This window comes from Patagioenas fasciata, chromosome 5, assembly GCF_037038585.1.
Source record: "Patagioenas fasciata isolate bPatFas1 chromosome 5, bPatFas1.hap1, whole genome shotgun sequence".
Classification (NCBI taxonomy): domain Eukaryota; kingdom Metazoa; phylum Chordata; class Aves; order Columbiformes; family Columbidae; genus Patagioenas; species Patagioenas fasciata.
Window position 1 is genome coordinate 43,647,415 of NC_092524.1, and position 22,138 is coordinate 43,669,552.

A 22,138-nucleotide genomic window follows, 5' to 3' on the forward strand; every position below is an offset into this window, starting at 1 on the left:
GCCGGGGGGCGCCGCCGCGCGCAGGAGCCTCCCGCCACACCGCGCCTGCGCGGACCGCCTTCCGCCGCACGCACGTGCCCCGGGCGCGGGATGCCGGGGGGATGCCGGGGGAAAGCCGCGCCCACCGCACACCCGCCGCCAGTGCGCACGCGGCAAGACGCCGCGCCCGCGGGGCGGGGCCCTGCCTGGTTGTTACAAGTCGTCTCTCTGCGCATGCTCAGTCTGCCGCGCTCGCTTCTGGCACTGGGCCCGGCCTCGGCACCGCCTCCCTGCTCAGTGCGCACGACCGTGGGGAAGCTGTCCTTAAGCTGGAGCGGTGTGGTTCCTCGTGGGACTCGCTGGGTGCGGACAGGCCGTTTTCCGGGACCACCTTAAAGGGGCGGTGGCAGCGCGCCCCGGTAGCGGAAGCGTATCGGGCTCGCGGGGCGAGGGCGAGTGGTGACGTTTCCCAGGCCGGCGGCCGGTGGTGTCTCGGTGCTGTCAGCGGCGGCTGAGGGGCGCTGGGCGGCCTCGTCGCGGCCGGCTGGGCAGCCCTCCGCCCTCGGGCCCTGCGCCGCGCTCCCGGTGAGTGCTGGGGCTGCTGGCGCGGAGCGGGACCGAGACTGGCGACGGTTTCCCGGGGCGAGGTGGGGGCCTTCGGCCCAGCCCCGGCGGTGATGCAGCGGGGACGGCGGGCATCCGGGCCATGTCGGCACTGGGGAATGGGCGGCGGGTCTGTTCTCTGGTAGCCCCGGTGCGGGGCGGCGGCCGGGCAGGGGTTACCGGTTTGCTGAGCCGTTGCGTGCCCGCCATGCCCCGAGGGAGCAGAGTCCTGGGGCGAGCCGCAGCTGTCCGCCTCACCCGGACAGGGCTCGCCCGGCCTCTTAGCTGTGGGCAGCTTTGGATGCACAGGGGGAGGTTACGGGCTGAGTACGTATCTTAGCCTGTGCCTTCATCGTTTTTTTTTTTTTTCCTTTTCTGCCAAAACGAGGTCTTCAGGTCATAGGCAGGAGAGGCAGTCACTGCTGCAGCTCTGGGGGTGCCTTCCTGTCCTTCTGTTAGGTCACTTTAGAAGGTGCGAACTGGTAAGTTGGGGTTGAGTGTTGCTATAGTAGCTCAAGCTTTCTACATGTGTGGATCAGTCCTTTTTTCGGGTATGGTATTAGGCTTCCAGCAGATCTTAACCTATGTATGTATATATTTAACATAACTGTTTTACAGACCTTAAGTGAGTATGCTTTTTGCTTGTTATATTTTAAAACAGCTGTTGAAGCAAGTGTTATCTGTTAAAGCTGTTATTTTTTTTTAATCCTGTATGCTAAAGAATACTGCTAATTTGGCTAGACAAATTTTGGTTAGAGATTTTTTACTAGATGGATAGGCAGTCTCTTTCTTTGGAATTATTTCAATGCTGTTTTGGTATGGCTTAATAAAAACTCCACTGTTTCTGCTGTCCTTTTATTCCTGAAATGCCTGGTTTTCAGTAGCAGTAGAATGATGACCTGGGAGCTCAGTGCGGGGGTACCCAGGCTGTTTCTGCTGAAGGCAGCTCTGCCTCTATAGAACTCATGACCTTGCTTAGCATGATGCCTGCTGATACAGTCTGCCAGATGTAAACGTGCTTGGTGTGTTTGTGCAGTGTTGCATCGAAGCTAAAAAGCTCTTCCAGAACTACAGATACTCTGAATGCAGCAGATACACATTCTGCAATGCAGTCACTGTTAATCGCTTTCTGGCTACCTGCCAACTCAAGTTGGCTACCTGCTAAGATGTGTCTTTTTGTCTGTAGTGTGGCTCACAACTTGGATGGACTGTATGTGAAAAGTTATATTAATTTCTGTACTTGGCATCCCATAGTAATTCTGATGGCTTATAAATCCTTAATGTGCTAGAGACAGCAGCTGATATTAAAATGCCTAAACTCATCCCCTTAGCATTATTCTTATTGTAAGACTGTTGGAAGAAGCTTTGGAGTTCTGCAGTGGAAACATTCCTTTATTAGGATATAACTAACTTTGTGTTTGGATATCTGTAGAACTCTAGGAACTAATTTTAAATATTGAGTGTTCACCTTGCTGTTGTGTGTTGATCATCCTGTCATATTTTTTAGCTCTCATATCCAGGTGTTCATGTTAAGTCTTGTCTGTGGTGGCAGTTTCAGCAGCTCAAAGCTTCCTGAGATGCAGTCCTATTTTTAAAGGGGATTTTTTAATTTTTTTTTTTTTTTTTAATTTTTGTGATTTTTTTTTTTTTCGTGTGAAATGAGCTTGACAGACACTTTCAACAGCTGTTTTGTTGACATCCTTTAGTAGATTATATTGATGATAGTGGTTTTCAGAATTGTAGTGCAAGAATGTGACTTGTGTGGCCTACAAGGAAGACTTGGTGTTTTCACACTTTGGATGTCCTCTTCCAGAAAAGTAAAAAGATAAACCTCCATATCTGTTAGTGTACTGATCTGAAAATAGTTTACAGACAGTTCCTTCGGAAGCATAGACTGTGTTTTTTTTTAATTCAAATATCTATGTGGCAGGGTAATGTATGTCACTGTGGATTTGTACATACAATGCACATTAAAACTAAAATATGTAAATATAGTTGTTTGCATTATTTACTGCATCTGAGACCTGTACTTAGACTGAAGTTATTTATCCTACATCTTCTGAAACTTCTGGAGATTTTGTTCTGTGTTGTAGCCTCAGTATCAGAGGGGTTGGACTGGCAATTTGAGGTTTTGCTTGTGATTTTTTTTTTTTTAAATTATTTTTTAAAATTTATATTATTTTCTTCAAACCTGCCAATGTCATGACAATATTAACTCAGGCAAGGCAGTCAGGAGGTTGGGTTACATGGGTGACTTTTAAATCTAATTTTAAATATATCTTTGTACTTATTTATAAACACATTGTAAGCCTTGCTTTTGGGGCCTGCACAGCTAGTCAGTCTCAGTGTGTATAAAACAAGCTTCTTTCTGTCTTATCAAGCTTGGAGACCTCTCTCTTAACTAAGAATATAGGTAATGATGTATTCTTCATTTTATTAAATGGACCAGGATTTCTTGTCTGTTTTTTGTTTCTACTCATTTGAGAGGGGAAGGGATTCCAGAAAATATTGAAAAAGCTCAGCTACTTTCATGACAGAGGCTGTCATTATTGGGAAGCTTGCTTTCAGTTCTGAAAGAAGGAAATCAGTTGTGAGATTCTGAATTCAGCTGTTGGCTGTTCAACTTTATTGTAAGGTAGATAAACTAGAACTGATCAATAATGTTCAATTTTGTTAGCAAAATAGTGTGCTTTTGATCATACTGTCTTTACAGGATGCAGAGCTGCTAGGCTATTCTGCTTGATTTTTATGCTATCATGTAGCATATTGCTGATAAGGAGATGGAAAGCAGTTAACATTCTTTCTGGAAGTCTGTCTAGGCTGTTTTTTCTTCAGGAATTCAATGCACAAATATACCAGACAGGGAAGTGCTTCCTAATTGCAGTATGGTATCTATGTCTACTTTTAATAAGGCCATGAGGATAGCCTGAACTTAATTTCAGGCCAGTGTTTGCTAAAAATAACTCTGAAAAAGTAAAACTTGTGTGCTTTCTGGAGTGCGAAGCAGGTACCTTAACACAGAAGATAACAGAATAATTATTTTGTGAAGGTATAGCTTCAACTAGTTTTAAATTTCATTTTTAATTGCTTTCCAGATTCTTCTGAGTTGTACTTGAAGCTGCCAAAATGGTTCTAGCAGATCTTGGAAGAAAAATAACTTCAGCATTGCGCTCACTGAGCAATGCTACAATTATCAATGAGGAGGTATGTAATGTGTGTATGCAATAGCGCTAACATTCAGAAAGCAAAGTTCTGAGAAGTTCTCAAAAGCTGATAAGAAGCTTGAAGTAGGTTGTTGTTATCCCTAGGCTCTTTTCTGTCAGGTAAAATTTCTAGCTAGAGGCTTTATCCCCCTGATAGTACTGCCAAAACTTAGAACCAGATTTAGACATGTATAATCACCGTGGGCATAATAGGTCCCATGGTCAAAGGATCCTTGAGCCTGATGGCTGCACTTAGAGAGATTAGTGTTCTGAGGAGGTGATCGCTGGAGGAGGCAATATGTGTTCAAGTTTGGGTGGAAGGCAGGCTGTGAGGCTACATGGAGTGCTCTGGTTTGGGTGTACCCAGCCAGACTATGGAGATGTGTACTGGGCTGCTAGAAGCTGAAGTGTGAAACGGCAAATAGCTTTTGTTGTAAACCTTGCTGTCTGAAGTGTGAGGATTATGTTGTGCTTGTTGCCTTTAAATTCAAACCAATACAACATGTGGTTCTAGAAGCTGTTCAACTTGCTATAGTCTGTATTTATTTTTTTAATAAAGAATTTTAGACTGAAAAGCTAGATGGAAAACTAACTGATGTGGTGGTTTAAAAGTGCCTCTAAGTAAATAAATTGCTAGAAACTGTTTTCAGGTAGGCAGACATGTGGCTTAAAGCAACTGAAAAGTAGGCTTATTGAGGATTGTAGATTGGAACTTGTGCATAGAGGAAAGGTTTTAACAGATCTTCAGCTGGGAGACAACAAATCCTTAACTGAATCAGATACAGCCCAATTAATTTTATTTTTTCATCAGTAGAAATTGTTTTCCTGTAAGAGCTCAAGCTGTGCAAATGAGGCCGTTTATACAGTTGTTACTTTTCAAAAAAACTTTTTGTTCAAGACTCTTCGCTTCATAAAGTCTTAGAACTACTAAACTGGGTTCCTAACTGAGGCATCTGTTTGCCTGAAAGGCATACAACAGAGCAGCAGTCCAGTTTCTGCTGAGAATGGAGATGGCACTGTGTCCTTCTTGCATTTAAGGAGTACTTTTATTTACAGTGTTACATTAAGAGATACTTTTGTGACTTTCTGTTAGAGCTGCATCTAAGGAGTACCAGCTGGGAAGTTCAGCAAATTTTGCTACCATGTGAACTGTTGTTGTCCTTAATGCCTTAGGAAGTGTTCTGTGTTACTTTGTTATAGTGTGCATGTTACAAAGTGAGGACCTTTCTTATCCAGTGTTACACTTTCAAATTTAAGTTGTATTTACATAGGAACAAATGCATAGACTTTATGTGGTAGTCAATATAATGATAAGACTGCGTGCATTTAATTTGTAAAAGCCTTGGTTATTTCATAAATAGACTTTCACATTCATATTTTGAACCAATACTGGCCTACTCAATACTGTGTATTATAAAACCATTTTTCTTTTACACTCCAAAGGTTTTAAATGCTATGTTGAAAGAAGTATGTACAGCATTACTGGAAGCTGATGTTAATATTAAACTTGTGAAGCAGCTCAGAGAAAATGTCAAGTAAGTGAAATAATCAAAATGCATTTAACTTCTAATGTTTGTACAAGATGTAATTTGAGGTTACATAAGAATAATTTCTATCTTTATATGGTTTTCTTAGACATACCCAGTTTACCTTTAACAGGGAGATACAGTCTGAACTGAATGTCTAGGCCAGTTCCATCTTCAAAAAAATCTGTCAAGTTTAGCCAGTTATTGCTGTTGTAGTCTTGTTTCAAAAAACTGTAGCTGTCATCAGTTGAGTGGTATGATAAACAAGTTCTTTGTTACTTCCTAGATGCTTCATCTTCACATGTTCTGTGCTGGATGTAAATAGATCTTTGTATATGACCAGTATTGTTACCTTGGCGATTTTCAGATGTAAAATTCAAGTAAATGCAAGTGTTTTAGAAACCTTTGTTTGTTCTGCCTACAGAAGTAATGTCTCCAATGCATGTATCTTCTTAAATATGTCCTGTCTGAAAACTCAAGGCAAATTGGAGTGCTGTTCCAGTTGCAAAGAGTTAATTTATTATGAGGTTAAAGTGATGCTTTAAGTTATTCTCGTGTTTCATGGTTTTCCTAAACTCAGGTCTGCAATTGATCTTGAAGAAATGGCATCTGGCCTTAACAAGAGAAAAATGATTCAGCATGCTGTCTTTAAGGAACTTGTTAAGGTAGGACTTTGAAATTCTGTATTGTGTCCCTTTTCTTGCACACCCTGGGCTGTGGAAGCAGTTCAGTACCAAGCCAAGCTTTAAGGTTATCCTGTGGTACCTACAGTTTTGTTTTCTGTTGTGAGGCTACTTACTAATGCAAACACTAGTATTCTTCTGATGGAAACTACTTCCTGGGTATGTCTCAGACTAACTTCAATTTAAGCTTCAGATTCAGCTTTTCTTACTCCTCAACTGAAATTTAAAGACAAAATAAGGGTAAAGCGCTATTATCTCCTGGACTGTCTTTTGTTGTCCCAGAAACATGCCTTTGCTACCCTAATGAAGATTTTGAAAAAGTATTAAATAATAACCCAGCAGTTAATGGTAACATTTCTTTTTTAATTTGCCTGGTTGATCAAATTAGTATCTAGGGATCAGTATTCTGTCCTCTTTCCAGTTAAGAGCGTAGCCTTCTGTTCTTCTGTAGTCTGTGCTCACCCATATGATGGCTCACTGGAATGTATGTACCTTCTACTCATGTGAGAAGTTAGGCAGCAACGTTAAAAAGTCGTATGTACTATGGGATTCTCACCAGAAGAGGTCCATCTTGAGCAGTGGTGGTGGAATGGAGGTCATGTTTCTATGTTCGTTGTTATAATTGTGCTATATATACAGGCTACTCTGACTTCGATGCCTGGTGTTAGAAAGAAATTAACGCTGTTACAGAACTATTATGTGTGATACTACATAGTAAGTAAGACTAGAATATGCAAAAAATCATTTGGTCCCTTGAAAATAAAATTAGGCACCTAGTGTGGCTGTGATGCTGACTGTTCTGTGCTTCTGAAACCCAGTTCTGCAACATGTGTTACACTTTGTTCTATAGCTTGTGGATCCTGGAGTCAAAGCATGGACACCTACCAAAGGAAAACAGAATATTATAATGTTTGTTGGGTTGCAAGGAAGTGGTAAAACAACAACCTGTTCAAAGGTAACTGGCACTGAAGTTGTCTGTGTGTGGTGGTTTTGTTTTTCTTTTGGTTTTGGTTGTTGTTTTTTTCTTGGGGGGTGGTGATCGCTGGATTCATTTGATAGGATTTGCTTGTAATCTGTGCTGTTTCTATTAGTAGGAAAGTACTAACTAATCACAATGTAGAGATATTTTTGTAAAGGGGTTTCTGAGATGAATGTCCAAAGTAATATTCTTTGGGACCATTTATGGCTTGTAGGACTACCTTCAAGATTTTTTTAAACCAAACTCTTGATGGTACTGTATATGGATAAGAAAGATTATTTCTATTCCTTTCTTTCTGGGTTTTAAGACTAGTACTATGAACAGACCCTGTCTCATTCCATTACCTGTTTAGGGGATCAAGCGGAAGTTGGCCTCTGTGTTAAGTATGAGTGGGTGGTGTGAAACCTCTTCCAGCCCCAAATTCATTGAGGAAATTTGGATTTTTATTTCTAAGGCTAAGGATGAATGCTCAGAATCAATGTTTAACTTATTTATGATGGTAGTTGGGAAGAAAAATTATCCTGTGGAAAAAGGCAGATGACTAAAAAAAGCAACAAAGATGCATCAGTTTCTGAGAGTCACATGTAGGCTATACCCAATATATCACTACTCTGATTTCATAAGACTTTCCTAGTACTGCAGGCGAACTGTATTTTGGAAGTTTCTCTTGGATCCATCAAAGGTTCTGTGAATGTACATTGTACCAGTGAAGCTGAGTGTTCCAAGAAAGTAAGGGTTTCATCCACAGCCTTAGAACATGTCCTTGCGATAGTAAGATCTTTGTTCCTTTGACAGTATGGGAACAAAGAGCTGTACAGGTTGTAGCCATTAGAGTTATTGCTTTGGGTAGTTTCTAAAAGCTAGTCCTATCTGCAGTATTAACAGTAAGTAGAATCCAGAAGTCAGTAAGTGGGGAACAGAGGTTATTTGTAGTCATTCCTAACTCAGGAAACAGAAATCAGAAGCAGAGTTTTCATCCCACCATTAATAATTATTTGTATAACACACTTTTCTAGAAAATGGAGATGCTAACATTTGATACTTGTGCAGTGTTACTAAGTGGTCTCAGTTATAGGAAGGCTGGCTTGACTTTGTGTCCTCTGAATGTACTTCAGTGACTTATAAACCATTATACAGTGTCATGCTTTGCAGTGGGATTTTGGTGTAACTACTTGTTTTGGATTTCTTTTCAGTTAGCATACTTCTATCAGAGGAAAGGTTGGAAGACATGTTTAATATGTGCAGACACATACAGAGCAGGTAATACAATCTTTTAGTGATGTGGTTCTTTATCTCAACACTTACAGATTTTTTAAAAATAGTCCCTTGACTATACCTGTCTTACAGGTGCTTTCGACCAGTTAAAGCAGAATGCCACAAAAGCAAGAATTCCGTTTTATGGGAGGTAAGCATCTTTCAGAATCACTTTGGAGAATGATTGAGCTCCAACTATGTATTGTTCTTTATTGAATATCTCACACTAAGCCCCATTAAGTGTTACCTAATTACTTAGACTTTATAATAATATTTGCTCTGATCAGATGAAAATTCAGCCTAGTTCAGTATCCTGTCTGCCAGTAGTAGCAGGTAGGGATAGTGTAAGAAGTGATCAAGCACCTGAGGATAATTCCCTGAAATGTTCTCTGAGCTTATAGCATAGCAGACAAGTTTAGATTTTTAGGAAGCATATTTACAGAACAAAGAATGTTATTTTTTTGGACCCCTAGTTTTTATTGTCAAGTGGGGGCAGCAGTGGACCTAAATAGCTTTTATAAAGCAGTAAGTAACTTCCTCCCAAGTTTCACTGGAGGTGTACTGTCCAGGTGCTCAGTCAAATCTTATTTCAGAGAAGACCAAGTAGAGTTTAGTGCAGCCTCCATCAGGTGAGACAGGCATTCCTTTGTGCTTCAGTTTGCTGAACAGTAAGGGCAAATGGCTTAGGAAGGCATATTTTTAATCAGTTTTTGCTTGACATAAGAGGAAGTCTGCCTTAAAATCCAGGTAGATTTGTAGTTAAGAAGATTACAGTCAGGTGATGAGAGTTTTAGTTTCTTTTGGAAAAATAATTGCACATATATATGTATGTATGATTTTCTTTGTGGTCAGTTATACGGAAATGGATCCTGTAATTATTGCCTCAGAAGGTGTTGAGAAATTTAAGAATGAAAACTTCGAAATAATCATTGTTGATACGAGTGGACGTCACAAACAGGAAGATTCTTTGTTTGAAGAGATGTTACAAGTTGCTAATGCCATAGTAAGTAGTTTCAAGAAACACAATAACTTCTGTTATAATAACTTGACTAAAAATCATTTATGTTTACTCCTTATTAATGTTCTGTGTGGATTTTGTTCCTCTGGAATGTGTCAGTGCTCTAACTCCTAGAATATATTAGAAATTACAAATGGATATGAATAAAGGCTGGATGATCAGTGCTTGTTAGTTCTGTGCCAGTTTTAATTCTTGTATCTGTATTTCAAGGATGCTTGCACATAACTGGACTACCTTGTCTGCTTTAACTTTTCCTTTTCAGGATCTCTGCATTGAGAAACTAGATAAAAGAACCAGTCTGATCTGGTTTCCTGTAGCGGTGTGTACTACATTTTCTGTCATTGTCACAAATAATTGCCCTGAAACACAGAAGATGGTTGGATAAATTTCAACAGATTTGATATGTAAATGAAGCTGATGTTTCTTGTATGCGTTTACAAATTCTGGCTATTTGTCTGATTCTTCTGATTCTGTGCTCTTCCATGACAATATGACACTTCCCACAAAACTCCTGCTAGTGGCTAACTGTTTTTAAGGGGAATGGATATCTTAAAGCTTGTAATGTTGTCACGGAGGCACCCCGAGATTAGTTTAAGGGACAACAGGGTCCAAAACAACTTTTATTAAACCGGTGAGAAACAGGGTTTTAGCACTCCAGAAGTGACTTAAATATAGGTTCGGATATCAGTTGAGGAAAATTATTAAGGGGCAGCAACTAATACAACAGGCGATCCACAGTGTGCATGCACGTGGCTTCACCCAAAACAATGCCGGAACAGTCTCTGAGTCCGGAAAGAGTACACACTTGCCTGAAAACGGTGCGGGATTATTCTTAAAGAGATACAGGTACTTGTAGTGAGTACGGAAAGTGTACGCTTGCGATTCCCCGAGGGTAAATTTATAATACACTCGCAATCCTGTGAGGGTTAATTTACTTACACGTGCAAATGTGCACAGAATACTACACGTGCTTATATGGAAGCACGGGAGGAAAATACACTCGCGATTGTGCGAGGAAATAATTTAAAGTACGCGTGCATATTTGCACAGAAAGTTACTCGTGCTTGTATTAAACACGGAAAGTTACACGTGCATATGTGCACAAAAAGGATAAATACACTCGCGATTATGCGAGGATTAATTTTACACATGCTTATATTAAGCACGGGAAGTTACACGTGCAAACGTGCACGGAAAGTATAAATATACTCGCAATCCTGTGAGAAGTTTTACTCACACCCGTGGCGCAAGGCAAGTGGAGTCTCCATCCTGGGGAGGGGGGCTCTCGGCGGCAGCATCTCACTCGTGCTCCGAGAGACCCGCGACAATGGGCAGAGTCTCGACGAGAGTCCCGTTTTCTACAGGCTGATCAGACCTGACTGTAGGCATTCTAGAAGCTTCTCTTCACCCCCACACTGGCTGTGGGGTGCCCCTGAAGCCGCCAGACATCCTCCACACTGACCGCAGGCGCCCAGCGGCTCACTGGCGCCTCGGCACTCCCTTCTCCTAATGGCCCTGGCCAGGGTCAAACAAAAGAAGCTGTTAGCCTCAAGTAGCAGAGAGAGAGGGTGCCTACTCCTTCCATACTGAAGGAGAGGGGGGAAAAGAGGGGGGTTTGCATCCTGCTACAAATGTAAAACCAAATGGAAAATGTTAGCCATTAATTGCTTGTAGATACTAATTAGCTTATTGGCACAGATACTGACTAAAATCACTCAAAACATAAGTAATAGCTGTAAACCTATTAAATTTTAATATTCTGTGTTGTAGATCTGTCTTTCACATAGTAATACAGCATCTGTTTTTGTATGGCCCTTAGACAATACTGTTTATAAAACAGTTTTCCCTTTTGTTTTAAACGGCACAACCTTTACATATTTACTATTATTGCAGGAAGTTCTGCTACTGAACGTAATGCATGACCACTGTTTAAGAAAGCAGGAAATTATTATTTTGTTTCTCTCTCTTCTCCTAGCAACCAGACAATATTGTTTATGTGATGGATGCTTCCATTGGCCAAGCTTGTGAAGCTCAAGCTAAAGCTTTCAAAGATAAAGTAGATGTGGCTTCTGTTATTGTTACTAAGCTTGATGGACACGCAAAAGGAGGTGGAGCTCTTAGTGCGTAAGTATTGTGATATAATAGCATCCAACATCTGGCTGTGCTTGGATAACCATGAAATGTGTTAGTGTGTCACAGAAGCCTGTCCTATGAAAGTGTCACTGCCACACTGCTCAGAATTGGAGATTGAAGTCAGTTATGTTCTTACTCCTGGTGGGTAGGATCACCCTACTTAACATCAGTCAGAATCAGAAATTATGCTGTATTTCCAATACAGTAGTGTGTGTCATATGTCAGACTTCCGTCTTCTGAGAACAGCATCAAGCAATTATAATTATTGCATCTTGCATATCTGTAGTTTTTACTGAAAATATAAATTTGACTTTTATAGATATGGGTTACTTGAAAAGTTTTGCTTCTCATTTAATGGCCAAGATTTTCTTTCAAAAGAGGAAAAAATCCAGCTAGTCAAATCTAATAGCCTTAAAACTGTGGTGCAAATCAAACTTCTGGATTGCCAGTGTTCGCCAGTTTGGTAAAAAATTAGTCTGCGGTTATACTTTCCCAAATTCCATTGATAGACTCTATTGACTAGACGAATGTTACGTTTTATCTTCAGCCTTATGTGGTGGCATGTCAGACTAATCTTCAGCTGCATTTCAGTGATACAGCTTCTATGGAGCTGAGATGATTTGTCAAAACAGTCAAGTTAACTGACACCAACTTACTAAATCACAGTCTGACTTTAAGTGTTAGAGTTCTTAAACTGCCATATGTATTTTGCTGTTATTTATAGTGTAGTGATGGAAAACTAAACTTATGAGCAGAATGAAAATACTGAGCTTGTTCCAGTTATGTGTTAGGTCTGCTGTGTTTGTTCTATATTTGCTGTAGGCTGGAAGCTGAGTTTGTCTAAAAGGTAGTGCCAATGATTGGTTCTGATTTTTCTTATGCCTAAGCTTTTTTCCAGTGTTGAAAATGAGATTGTAGTTTATAGGAGGTACCTTGAAGGAAAAGTAATTAATGCCTGTCTTATCTGAACTCCCAATATTAGCATAAAATGGAGATGATTTCTTTCCTCTCAAGTTACTTAAACTCAGCAATGAAAATAAGCAATTTCTGGTGGTGATTTTTCAAAGCAGAGTTTGTATCTTAAAATGTACTATTTAGAGAAACATCTTGTCAGTTACTCCTGGCTACCCATCCTAAATGCTGGATGTTTTTCCATTAATAGTTTGAGTAGTAAGGAAGATACTTCAGAGAGGATGTGCTGTGTTGGTGATGCCTAGCTGATGATGTTAGTAGGTGGGTACAACAGATGGGTGTTTGAGAGGCCATTTCACAAAATATTTTTTACTGCAGAGTTGCTGCCACAAAGAGTCCTATTATTTTTATTGGAACTGGAGAACACATAGATGACTTTGAACCTTTTAAAACACAGCCTTTCATCAGCAAACTTCTTGGTATGTACTATGTACAACTGCACTTAAAAGACATTTTGAATTGTATAATAGAAAGTCAAAGTGGATTTTTTTTTTAAATGCTAACTTCAGAGGGTTGGTTTGTTTGTTTGTTTTCCCCCTCCCAGGTATGGGTGATATTGAAGGATTGATAGATAAAGTAAATGAGTTAAAGCTGGATGATAATGAAGCACTCATAGAAAAGCTCAAACATGGTAAGTTATTTCCAACGCCTGAATAGCAGGATTATTAACATGACCTAATCATGGCAGGTTCTCTCAGAGGTGTGGACTACTGAGTTAATTGGTGTTACGTGTAGAGACAAGTAGCTTGTTTCCTGTGTGTAGTGAAGAATGGTTATTCTTTCTCTAATAAATGCGCCAGGCAAGTAAATTGGGTTGTTTTTCAAGTGATAAGTTGGTCAGACTATAACTGTCTATAACTGCAGAATAACCAGCTCAGCTCTTAAGTGTGTGCCATCTAAAACTGTTGAGCCATTTTAATAGTGAAGAAGAGGTTTATTTATCTACTTATCTGTGCAGCATCTTATTTACCTTGTGAATATAAAGAATATTTGAGAAAGGGCAGTAAGACCAAAATGCTAGTGTGACTTTAGCTAATTTTTTTTTTTTTTGATTGTACTTCAGGTCAATTTACATTACGGGATATGTATGAACAATTCCAAAACATCATGAAAATGGGACCATTCAGTCAGATCTTGGTTAGTTATCCCAAAAATAATTTTATATGATTTTTATTTATACTTGAAAAACTTCTGCTGTAAACATAAAAGCCTTTGTTTGAACTGGTGCTAGAGTCAGTGCTGTGTTTTTCAAAAAGGTGAAATGATTTACCTACTGTGATATGTAACTACTGAACTAAAACTTGCTGTCCATGTTTCTGGTTGCCTATTCTGATGCAGTATTTGTTTTCCATTTTCAAAACAAGGGTATGATCCCTGGTTTTGGAACTGACTTCATGAGTAAAGGCAATGAACAGGAATCAATGGCAAGGCTAAAGAAACTGATGACTATAATGGACAGTATGAATGACCAAGGTAAAATAGACTCTACTCACTAGTTTTTTTCCTCTATTGTTGGACAAGCTTATTTGCATAGATCTTTTTGGAAACAAGTTGTACATAAGGCAGCATCTACAGTGACAGAAAATGACAAAAACCTTTTATCACTCTTAGAAATGGCAAAGAGTACATATGTGACTCAAACTTTCTAAATAAGTGTAAATATTTAGAGACAGCAGTTGCCTGCTGCTGCTCCATCTTGTGTAAAATAGATGGAATGTTGAAGCATTCTATTGGAAATTAATGTATTTTCATTTTTCATACTGTAACTGTGCTGCTTAAATTCTTAAAGCTATACTTGCTAATTAAAAAGCTACATTCATCTTTAATCTGTCATTGCTTTCTTCCTACCCACACTCAAATTTCCTTGGTGACATAGCCTGGTCTCTGGAATTCAAGGTGTGTTGTTTCTAATCTGCCCCTGACTCTTGCAGGAGAAGTATACTCTTACCCTTGTGCTAGACCCATTAGTATGGCTTAAGACCAAGTATGCTGAGGGCATAATTTATTCAGGCAACTTTTTCTATCATAGTGATTGGCATATGAACATAACAGCTTTTTTTAGTACTTCTCCTTAGAGTATTATATATGTATTATTTATATAAAATTCTGCATTGTCACTTCTAGGTTTTTGTTCTCTGGCTCAAAGCTAGATTCTCAACAATAATGAGAACAGGTTTGCTACCAGCTGTAACAAATTTTAATGTCAGTAACTGAATGGATTTTTTTTTTTTTTTTCCCAGAGCTAGACAGTACAGATGGTGCCAAAGTTTTCAGTAAGCAGCCAGGAAGAATCCAAAGAGTAGCAAGAGGTTCAGGTGTTTCCACTAGAGATGTTCAGGAGCTGTTGACCCAATACACTAAGTTTGCACAGATGGTGAAAAAGATGGGAGGCATCAAAGGACTTTTCAAAGGTAAAAATAAAAGTAAACAAATTAATAAAAAAACCCCACTTGTTAACTCAGTGGGGAGGTAATTTCATAGGCGAACACAGAGGAAATGTGAAAATGTTGACTAGGTTTTGGGAAAGGAGAAAGTGAGTTTTGTAACTAATTTTTGTGATGTTTCAAAGCTCTTCTATGTAGCTAGTGAGACCTGCACTGTTCTTCATGACACTAATGTGTAATATAGCAGTGAAAACTAATCATTTTTTGATCTATCAATGTAAAAACTTCATTACTCTGATTACAACACTGACCTCTGTTGAGTGGGGTGCAGGGACTGTTGATACTTAAAATACTTTTAAGTAGCTGATGTAGTAACTTTTGATCATGGACTTGAATGGATTTTAATCTAGAATTAGGAGGTAAAATTCTAATTTATTTTATTTTTAGTCTCATATATTAATTCACTTTCTTACCATTGCTATTTTTTTTAGGCGGTGATATGTCAAAGAATGTAAACCCATCTCAGTTGGCCAAACTGAACCAGCAAATGGCAAAAATGATGGATCCAAGAGTTCTTCATCATATGGGTATGTGTTGGCTTTTTACAGCCTTGAGACAGCTACCAATTATGGTGGAGCATTTGAAATATAAAAGTGAGGAGGGTGAAGTGAGGATGTGTGCATTATATATCAGTATTAAGTATTTCTAGGTTTTCTAATAAGAATCAGAATGTTTAGTTGTTATATAATGAATGCTTTGCACTTAGCAGTGCTTAATCTAGTATCTTCATCCAAATTCAGCTCTCAAAATGAGCAATTGGAGTGGTGTCTGATGAAATAGTGATGACTGGAAGCATGACTGTGGTAAAGCAAATCTATTCTGAAGTCTCCCTTCCCTTCTTTTCTAAGCTTTGCCTCAAATAATTAAATATGACAAGAGCAGCTTTAAATAAAGACTCCCATCTGGAACCTTACTAATTGATAATGGTCATTTTTTCAATGTTTTGCCTTTTGTCTAGATCTTAATGAACAGGTCATCTTAAAACCTACTTTAAGCCTGGTGTTCTGCAATCCTTTCTGTAATGACCCACTCAGTTGTCCATTTTCTATAGCCATTTAAACCTGGCTTGACAGTCCTAGGCTTTTGCATTTGTATGTAACTGAAACAGCACATGTGCTGTAATGAGGCCTCAGAAGTGAGGTAGCTGTGCTTTAGAGTTGATTAACGCATCTGTGTTCTCATTTTCTGCAGGTGGCATGGCAGGATTGCAGTCAATGATGAGACAATTTCAACAAGGTGCTGCTGGGAATATGAAAGGCATGATGGGATTCAATAATATGTGAAAAAGCCTTAATAAAAATGGACTTGGTTGACTCTTCATTGCAACTTCAGTGAAAGAATTTGCTTTCTTCCTTTTTACAGTAGTGAGGGGGAGTGGTCTTTTGAAACCTTATTCGGGCTTCTCAGTTTCTACATCTAATTTCTGAAAACTATTTTTGTGTAAATTAGCTCCTCTCCACTAATGGCACAAAGAGTAATTCAATTTAATAAAACAAAATCATGGTGTAAAATTTTAATATTTAGAGACACTTTTTAATTGTTTACATCAAATGGCAGCCATTATATTTGTAAACAACCCTGATCTTTGGTTATAGTAACATAAAATGTCACAAATATACTGTAAAATAAAATTTAAGTGGTTATAAACAAGGGAATGTCCTGTTTCTTCAGTTCTTTCACAACTGTCCTTTATCAGTGTGTAATGAGATGATTTTCCTTTGTTTCTAATGACTTTTTAAATTCATGTTTTACATAGATACTATAAGAATATTTCAGTATCTGAAATGTGCTGTTGCTGCTCAAGTGTTCTCATTGGAACATTTTTAGAATGTGGATGGACTGTGCTCAGGTTTGTGCAAAACTTTTTCTCTGTAATTTCTTTCTCTATACATAAAGAATGAAGTGACTGAAAACACACAGGTATGCAGACCTGTCTTATATACTGAAGACAGTCTTTATACCAGGCTGCCAATTAAGCAGTTCTTATGTTACGGAGATAATTTCTAATATATACTAGATGGAATTCTGTGCTGGTACTGAACTTAAAACAGACACAGCTACATCTGACTAAGCATATTGCCCCAACTCAGATTCAATCTGATCTTTATTTCCTATAGCATTTTTTCTTTTAATATTTCAATGTACTGTGTTGGTCTCAAAGGGGTAGAATCTACAGGCACACTTCAGAAACTAGGTAGACCAGATGGACCTTGAAATCCAACATAAATCTTGGCAAATGTGGTAAGACCTTTCACCCTTCTCTTAAGGAAAGAGGGACATTACTAATTTATTTTTATATACTGCGGAGTGTTTGGGTTGTAAATGGACACCTGTCTCTGGTGCTTATCTAAGATAATTAAAGGCAGTAATTAAAACAAGTGTGCTGTCAGCCAGTTCTTTGAGAAGGTGGCAGATAACACAGCTGACAGTGAACAGCTTATATAAGTAATTATGCTTTTATGCTAATAAAACATATGCTGTAACTTAGTTTATAATATGGAAGTATCTTCTGTGCAATTAGTAGTACGTGTATTCCATGTATGGAGGATGCTGAAAAGTCCTCAGGTATGCTATTTACCTACAGCACTGCACTATATGCATAGCAGTAGTCTGTAAAAGGGTCAGTTATGTTGGGTGTATCTTAAATGTAACAGAGGAATGAGTCCTTGCATATCACTATCTTGTACAGGAGCTGTCCTCAGCTACTGAAGTGTGTATTTACTAAAACTGTTTCTTTTTTAATAGTATTTTCAGTTCTTGAGCAGTACAAACCAATGCAATAAATAAAACTGTGCAGCAAAGAGTAGCAAGTAAATCTTGCTTTGGAATGCAGTTGTTTGGAGAGAGTGGATAGTTAAGTTGGATGCTTTTTATAGAAATCAAGCATGAATAGGCATATTGAGGATGAACTGTGAAGCACTATGCCTCTGGACAAGCCCAGTCAGAGTGTCCAGTTACCAACGATGAATTCTTTCTATTTTCAATTCATTGCATCCGTTTAGTTGTAGTCTCCAATTCACCATCTCTAAGCTACTCCCACTGCTACCAGATAGGAAGAGAGCTGTCACTAGCTGTGTGTTGGCAGAGGTAAGGGCAAGTTCGGAAAGCATTTTCTTTAGAGTACGAGGCCAGGTTTTTTATTTTTCTCAGGTATATGGGTATATGCTGGAATAAACAAATAGCAGTATATTGCTCTTACCTTAACATGCCAGGTAGAAAATACTTTGGTGCCTGCTTGGAACAATTGCCTGAAGAGCTGAAGTTGGGAGGTGGGGAAGAGGAATTCACATTAGAGGCACTTAACAGGAGAATTCAACTATATAGGAGAACCTATAAATTTCCCTCATAGCTTTATAGGAGAACAACAATTTTAGGGAGTGTGGGAAATGTGGTGTTTTTCTTTTTTATATTTGTGGATTTGGCAGAGTACAATGTGTAGAAGAAAATCCCAAAGTTGTTGCAGAAGAGAAGCTGTATGTTCTGTATGTTCTCTCAGTTTGGTATTCTGAGGTGGAGACTTAATTGCTTGAAGCTCGGAGAGGCCATGTAAAACACCGCCAGCAAGTGCCATGAGTAACGACTGTCCCAGCACCACTTTGTGCATTAGGCCTCTTGTACTGATCCTCCGTGGGATCTTGACACATTCTGCAGAGAAGTTCTCTCTGGCACACAAGAAACCTGAAAAGTCAGGGGCAAACAAACTTCAGTGGACATGCTTAGAAGGCTGAGGCCTGTCTTTCTGCGTAGATATTGCTGAAAGCAGTTTCTCTGCTGTTTTGGTGTCTGGACACATGGCTAAGTGAAGTCCCTTGAGAACTTGATCTGAACTTGATCCAAGCAGGTAAGGGCGGGCTTAGGTAATTAAGTAATTGTAGCACCCGAGGAAGGCCACTAGAAGGAGCCAATGGACAAGAGTAATGTACAAAATAAGCTCAACTATTTCTGTTCTAGAATTCCCCCTTCACGATCAGTGACCTCCTGCAGTCACCCTTTATTTTGGTAGAAATAGGTATCCATTGCATGTTTACTTTTGTGGAACATGGTGGTTATTCTGTGAAAGTGGAAGACTTTCACCAGCTGTGGAATAATCATGTATTATTGGTGTATGCTTTGTCAGTTTGCTGCTTTTTTAGGGAAAATCCTACTCATAGGTTTGAACAAGAAGTTTGGATTTTTTTTTTTTTTTTTTCGCTCCTTCAAGAAAGAGGAAGACCTTGGCAGTTCAAATATAAATATCCTCTTACTGCAGCTAGGGTGAAGGATGGATATAGCTCATGACAGCTCTTCTTAAGCCTCTCTGCTGAGCAGCCTAATAAGAGGAGACAGTTATGATGGTCAACAGACAGCTGTGTGGTAGGAGCTGGATAACTCAAATTGGTACACACAAATAGCCACAGAAAGGCACAGGTGTGGGTTTATTTGTTAACAGTCTACCTTTCCTTAGGACTTCTAACATTGACACTTGCTAGATCTATAAACCTAAGCTGCAAATGCCAATTGTTCTGGGAGTTGAAAGATTAACCTCAGTATTAATATTGCTGCAGAGCTGTTATAATCACAGTAGATGCAAAGGGGAGCAAGTTCGCTGGTTGATGATTTAATGCTGTTCTTTAAGAGCTGCTAGCTGATTTGAACCAGTCCTTACTAAGCAGAATGTAGACTCTATTAAGGATAAGAGGTATTAGTTTCTTTCTTTTGCAGCTTTAAGTGATACTTCTTTGTTTTAACATATAAAGCAGATGTTCAGTCCTGTATTATCTAAAATAGCACTCCAGTCTTGCATGCATTTCTGCAATCAAACATTCAATAGTACATTCTCTGTGTCAGTCGTTTTCATAAGGGGAAAGTTTTCTGCCTTGTGCTAGCATAATTTTAAATCTATACTTTACCTGGGACTGTAATTTGTAATGGGATCTGAATAATACTTTGATAATATGACTGAGAAAATACCTAAGAGCCCATCCACACTACAGAGTTGTCATTCTTTGGCAAATGATACAGAACTGAAGGCCGTCTTTTGCTGTCGTGTGAATAACTTTATTACAGTAATTGGCTCCAACCTTTAAATAAAAATTAGTCCTCATTTTCATAAAAAGGAGGCTCCAAGTGCTTCTACACCCAGCTGCTGTGCCTTTAGCCTGGGTCAGGCCTGAGTGCCAGTTCAGGCTGGGCCATCACCTGTAGTCAGGAGGAGGAAAAGGCTTCCCAGCTCTCTGCTAGAGCAGCTCAGTAATGAACATTCTTCCCTGCTTGCTGGGAATAAGTGTTATTTTCTCATTGAGACACACCCCAGGGGCTGGGGCACACCTGGTTTGCATTTCTTTATTGTTCTGTGGCTTGTCCTTTAAGATACATTGAGTTGCCTGAGCCAACACTAGGCACTGCAAGGCTTAACAAGCTACTTCTTTGAGACAGAGGGTCTTAGACGGGGCAAGTAGCTTCATGTGCTTCTCAAAACGGTCTTTTCCTATTCTGCAGATTTTTACAATATTGTAGGGAAATGATGTGCTATTTGCCCACAACTCACAGAGGCTTCCCCCTCTCTCACTGTGGGCATGGCTGTGCCTGGCAGCCTGGCTGCCTCCGGTCTCTTTCCCGCCTCTCTCCGGGCTCCGGTTGCTGCCAGTCCGCGGAGACATGCCCGAGGCCGGTAGCGGCTCGGTCGCGCTCCCAGGGGACCCACCGGGGGCCTCTCCCGGTGAGTCGGTCCCGGCGGGACATCCCAGGCCTGGAGGCCCCGAAGGAACCGGGCGGCGGCCCCGCAGGCCCCGGCGAGCTCCAGGCGCCGCCCCGGCGGGCGGTGTGACGGGCGTTGCCGCCCGGCTGCTCGCCTCCTGGGCCGCGGCGGGCCCGCTGCCGCCCTCCCCCGGCGCCGCGACGGGCGGGAGGATGGAGCAGGGGCTGTCCGCCATCACCCTCTACTGCGCGCCCGCCGCCGGCCCCGGGGCTGCCGCCTGCGCCATGGAGCCCGAGCAGGTGAGCGGGGCCCCGGCCGGGGATGAGGAGCGGCCTCTCGCCGTCCCTCCGCCGCGGGGAGGCCGCTTCCGGAGGAGGGCGAGGCCGCTCGGGCCGCGGAGGGGCGGGCGGCGGCGCCGGGGTCTGACCGGGTGGGGGTGGCGGTTCCCGCGGGGGTGCCGGGTGTGCGGGCCTGGCCGCCGGGAGACGAGCGCGGTCTGTCTGTCCGTCTATCTGTCCGTCCTTCCAGCGCTGTATAATTACAGTCAGCACGGCGGGCACGCGTGTCTCGGATGTCTCCTGTTCCCCGGCAGATAATGCCTCCTACAAACGAGCCTGATAAATATTAAATGGAGACAGGTTTCCCCTTCCCTTCGCGCTGCCAAGTGAGCAAAGGTGTTGAACGTGGCCAAGGACACTGGCTCTTAATGAGCCTGTGACCTGGCAAGCCCTCCTGCCCCTTGAACAGATGATGTCCCTGACAGTGGCCTCGGCTGCACGCTGGGTGTTCTAGTGCCCCACACCTTCGCTGATGATGGTGCCTTGTGAAGGCTCCTTATTCCTAGGGTGTCTTTGCTTACAGTCATCTTCTGACTCTGTTATTTTATTGACTTCTGTGTCAGAAAGACTCATGCTGTTTAATTTCACATGAAAACCAAGGGTGGAAAGTCAAGCAATATGCAAAAATACCCCAATCCCAGCCCCCACCCCACCCCCCAACCTGGCCAACAAACATAGCACAAACAAAATCAGTAAGGCAGGCAAGATAGTATGGATAGAAATATTTCTCATTAACTATTACCAGCCTTCTCATAACTAGCACTGTCAGATCAGTAGATTTGATCAGCAAATTGAATTACTCATCTTTCTGTGGGAAAACGGACATCACAGACTCTCACATTTTGGGTCATAAGCTCTTGTAATGATACTGGAGTCCAACAGTTCAAAAGATGCCAAAGTGAATAGTCTGGTTTCCCTGTTACTTTTTGCTTTTCGTCTTCCTCTCCTTGATGAAATTTATATTATTGCATCATCTAGATTTAGTTGTGTGAGCTCTCTTGGCTTCCCTGCAAGTGTCCTGGCACACTTCCTCATTAATTGTAGTTTATTTATTGTGGCATTTTGGTTGTGGACTGACATTCCATTGCGCTGGGTATTGTACCAACGCTGTCAAAACGCGCCCTGCTCTCTCCCTGGCCAAAACATGAGACAGGAGAGTGGGTGTAAAGAGGGTGAACAGGAAGCAGCAGATTCAGGTGCTGACTCCCCGACAGGAGAGTTTTGTGTGGGTGCCATAAAGCCAAGAAAAATTGCAACAGAGCATCTAATAGAAATAGGAATTTGCTTTGCCATGTTGACAGAGTACCTTCAGAGTGTTACCTGGTGTGG

At 40.9% G+C, this 22,138-nt stretch overlaps 1 protein-coding gene across 6 annotated transcripts in view; it reads left to right on the forward strand.

The window, feature by feature from the left end:
* The first annotated feature begins 303 nt into the window (after window positions 1–303).
* The window catches only part of LOC136101955 (signal recognition particle subunit SRP54), a 36,540-nt gene continuing 14,705 nt past the window's right edge, over window positions 304–22,138 (forward strand). Inside the window, exons 1-17 of one of the 6 annotated variants that reach the window (XM_065838603.2) lie at window positions 308–564; window positions 971–1,064; window positions 3,678–3,786; window positions 5,229–5,320; window positions 5,892–5,976; window positions 6,845–6,949; window positions 8,167–8,233; window positions 8,321–8,378; window positions 9,080–9,230; window positions 11,221–11,369; window positions 12,669–12,769; window positions 12,895–12,981; window positions 13,414–13,487; window positions 13,715–13,823; window positions 14,591–14,761; window positions 15,226–15,321; window positions 15,986–16,444. In XM_065838603.2, the coding sequence (XP_065694675.1) occupies window positions 3,709–3,786; window positions 5,229–5,320; window positions 5,892–5,976; window positions 6,845–6,949; window positions 8,167–8,233; window positions 8,321–8,378; window positions 9,080–9,230; window positions 11,221–11,369; window positions 12,669–12,769; window positions 12,895–12,981; window positions 13,414–13,487; window positions 13,715–13,823; window positions 14,591–14,761; window positions 15,226–15,321; window positions 15,986–16,077 (1,515 nt within the window). In that variant the 5' untranslated portion in view covers window positions 308–564; window positions 971–1,064; window positions 3,678–3,708 and the 3' untranslated portion in view covers window positions 16,078–16,444. Of the gene's footprint in view, window positions 565–970; window positions 1,065–3,677; window positions 3,787–5,228; window positions 5,321–5,891; window positions 5,977–6,844; window positions 6,950–8,166; window positions 8,234–8,320; window positions 8,379–9,079; window positions 9,231–11,220; window positions 11,370–12,668; window positions 12,770–12,894; window positions 12,982–13,413; window positions 13,488–13,714; window positions 13,824–14,590; window positions 14,762–15,225; window positions 15,322–15,985; window positions 16,445–20,416; window positions 20,771–22,138 lie in introns of those variants that run through there. The other 5 variants (XM_065838602.2, XM_065838605.2, XM_065838607.2 and 2 more) reach the window with 5 other exon arrangements.